Source organism: Olea europaea, chromosome 7 (assembly GCF_002742605.1).
Source record: "Olea europaea var. sylvestris chromosome 7, O_europaea_v1, whole genome shotgun sequence".
In the NCBI taxonomy this organism is placed as follows: domain Eukaryota; kingdom Viridiplantae; phylum Streptophyta; class Magnoliopsida; order Lamiales; family Oleaceae; genus Olea; species Olea europaea.
This window is the reverse complement of record NC_036243.1, coordinates 517,254-520,479: the sequence shown is the minus strand read 5'-3', so window position 1 is coordinate 520,479 and position 3,226 is coordinate 517,254. Positions and strand designations below refer to the sequence as shown.

Below are 3,226 nucleotides of genomic sequence, written 5' to 3'. Positions count from 1 at the left end.
CGATATGAATCAATTTATGATAGCTGGTGTAATTATTAACTTTAAGTTGTTTATTATATTATTCTTCTTTGTTTCTCTAATTTTAATGGTATTATATTTACTGATGCGAAGGTGATAGCCTTGCAATATTACGTGCTGAGCTGAAGAATCAAAAGAAACATGTAAAGAGTCTGAAAAAAAAATCTCTGTGGTCGAGGATTTTAGAAGAGGTAATCAATATACTCAATAATCCTGGTTTTTTTGTGGTTGCCGAGGGCAGACTAGGCTTTCTTATTATGATAGGGACTTCTAATTTTTACATGCAACTGGAGATGAGGTTCTATTCTGTACAGTGAATGTTTAGGGAGTATGTAGTGACTACAAATCTTTATTCTGGGAGCAAGCTAATTTTTCCATGTTGAATTTATGTTAAGGTAATGGAGAAGCTTGTAGACATCGTCCATTTTCTAAATTTGGAGATCCATACCGCATTTGGTAGATCTGGTAATGCATTCAAAATTTTCAGTATATCTAAACTGTTACATTGGTCTTTTGTATGTCCTTGACACTTTTTTCCCCTCTTTTTGTGTGTCATGTTCGTGACCGTTTTGAGTTCTTGTTATTATATCTTCTCCTCTTTCAGTGTTCTTCTTGTTCTCTTACTATCTTAATCCCTTGTTCCCATCATCGAATAACCAAAAATGGGATACAGAAGTGTGCAATATTCGTTCAGATTGTGTGCAATGGGTTCTTGTTTCATTCATTGTTCATGCTTTAAGAATATTAAGTATATGCAGTTCAGTGTTCGAATAATCCAGTAATTCCTGGTTCAATTATTTAACAAGAATGTCTATTTCATTTGTTCATTGGGCGGCTATTGCAGATGGAGATAAGCCTGTAAAAAACGACCACCAAAAGTTAGGATCTGCTGGCCTTGCACTGCATTATGCAACTATCATTACCCAAATAGATACACTTGTGAGTTAGTCATCCTTACCGTAGTTTCAGTTTTATCAGTGAATTTCAGTTCTTGTTTTTGCATTGCTTTCTCTGCCTTTTGTTTACTTGATTGATGCCATATAATTTTTCTCAAGTTGATATTCATTTTCTCAATACTGTTGCTCAGTCTTTGAGGGTGTGAAAATAGTACTCTGCATAGTTATGAGATAACTTGCACTGAATTTAGGGAGTTAGCCTCCTTTTTTTCTTGTCCTGGTTCTGATTTATGGTTTTCCTCGGTATTCAGGTAACTCGATCGAGTTCTGTGCCACCAAGTACGAGAGATGCTTTATACCATGGACTGCCACCAGGAATAAAGTCAGCTCTGCGCAGTAAATTACAATCTTTTCAGCTCAAGGAAGAGGTACTACTTTTCATCTGAACTGTTTCATCGTTAGAGACTTGCAGCCATACACTACTGTGTGATCAAATTCTTACCATTTAAATGATTATTTACTCCTGTTATCTACTAAATATATGTTTACTTTATGTATCTACATAGTTGACTGTTCCACAAATCAAAGACGAAATGGAGAAAACTCTGCAGTGGCTCGTCCCGATGGCCACCAATACAACCAAGTAGAGTGACTCTCCCTGCAAACTACTCTTGATGGGCGTGGATTGTATTAAATGACAATATTTATTCTTGACCCCTTTGTACTTTCATGATTTTTTTATTTATATTGCATTAATTCTCTCTATGAACTGAACATTTACACGTGCATCTTGACTATGTGACATGACTCAAAAACAGGGCCCACCACGGTTTCGGTTGGGTTGGAGAATGGGCAAATACTGGGTGAGTTTGATTCATTTGGTGCTTGGTTTTTCACATATACAATTTTTCTTTTTGTTCTTTTTTCATATAATACTTGGTAATACGTAGGTCTGAGTTGAGCACAAAACCTGCTGGCCTGCCTGATTTACTTCGGATAGAAACACTCCATCACGCAGATAAGGAGAAAACAGAAGCTTACATTCTTGATTTGGTGGTATTGCTTCATCATCTTATCAGTCAATCGAGGGCTGAAAATGTTGGATTTAGATCTCCGGTGAAATCCCCAATTCGATCCCCTAATCAGAAGACAATTCAGTTGTCAACACACAAGCCAAGCTCGCCATCTTCAGCTTCTTTGACAATCGAAGACCACGAGATGCTCCGAGATGTAAGCAAAAGGAAGCTGACTCCCGGAATAAGTAAGAGTCAAGAATTTGATACTGCAAAAACGAGGTTATGCAAGCACCACAGGCTTTGTAAAAGCAGTAGTCATTCCCCAACAAGTGAAACAAAGAAAGATCCTTTCCCCATTAGAAGGCCATCTTCTGTTCCCATCATCGACTTCGACATCGACCGCATCAAAGCATTGGACGTTATCGATCGAGTGGACACAATTTAAAGCTCTTAACGAAATGTTCAGTTATCCATATTGTCTTCTTCACCTGTCCTTGAACCAGGATAAAAAATCGCAGCTGGGGAATGTTGAAGTTGAGTTGTCGTCTGTGCATACTGATTTGCTTGTGAGTTGAAAAATGAAGAGTTAGGCAGATTGCTTTGAAAGAGTGCCTATTGGGCTTTAGTTTTCGTTAGTACGTGTACAGAATGTTCTTATAGTTTTACTAATAATTATTATTCCATTTTTATGTTTTGGCATGTAGGATTTTGTTTAATACCATCATGTCTTGATTCTTGTTCTTTAAATTTAGTTTGCTAAATTTTTTTGGGCAAAAGTCTTTTAGATGATATGATTGAATTCATAGTATTGGGATGGCTAAGAATCGAGCACGTGCATATATTTTAGGCATGCCGGCTGAGCTACAGAAGGGCCACTACAGATTATCACACATTTTGACATCTCTAGTTGAATATGTGTTGACGGCCCCAGAATAATTTGTTTTAAGTACTTGTTTAAAGAGGCATATTGGGAGCTAAGAGATAAGTGAAAAAAGATTAAAGAAGAAAATAACTTATGAGCAGTAGAATTTAAACCATGGTTGATAATAAATGCATGCAATTCATCAAGGAGAAAATAACTTAGGGCCTATTTGATTGATTGGTTCGAATTCCATGAAAAATGGAATTTGAATTCCACATTTTTCCAATTTTGTGTGATTGATATGTTTTATTTTCCATGGAATTGTATTTTCTTGCTTGTATTGGAAATTGGTATTTTCTTGGTTTTCAATATGGTGGGAATTGGTTTTCCGGTTACCGTAGCAATTTTTTTTTATTTTTTTTGGGTTGGCAAAG

At 36.4% G+C, this 3,226-nt stretch overlaps 1 protein-coding gene across 7 annotated transcripts in view; it reads left to right on the top strand.

Annotated features, from left to right (window-relative positions):
- LOC111396599 overlaps positions 1 to 2,651 on the top strand; it is a 9,552-nt gene extending 6,901 nt beyond the window's left edge. For 6 of the 7 annotated variants that reach the window (XM_023023013.1, XM_023023009.1, XM_023023010.1 and 3 more), the window contains 7 exons: positions 112 to 209; positions 414 to 483; positions 863 to 957; positions 1,226 to 1,342; positions 1,481 to 1,557; positions 1,733 to 1,777; positions 1,865 to 2,651. In XM_023023013.1, the coding sequence (XP_022878781.1) occupies positions 112 to 209; positions 414 to 483; positions 863 to 957; positions 1,226 to 1,342; positions 1,481 to 1,557; positions 1,733 to 1,777; positions 1,865 to 2,375 (1,013 nt within the window). In that variant the 3' untranslated portion in view covers positions 2,376 to 2,651. Of the gene's footprint in view, positions 1 to 111; positions 210 to 413; positions 484 to 862; positions 958 to 1,225; positions 1,343 to 1,480; positions 1,558 to 1,732; positions 1,782 to 1,864 lie in introns of those variants that run through there. The other variant, XM_023023016.1, reaches the window with a different exon arrangement.
- Positions 2,652 to 3,226: the final 575 nt, after the last annotated feature.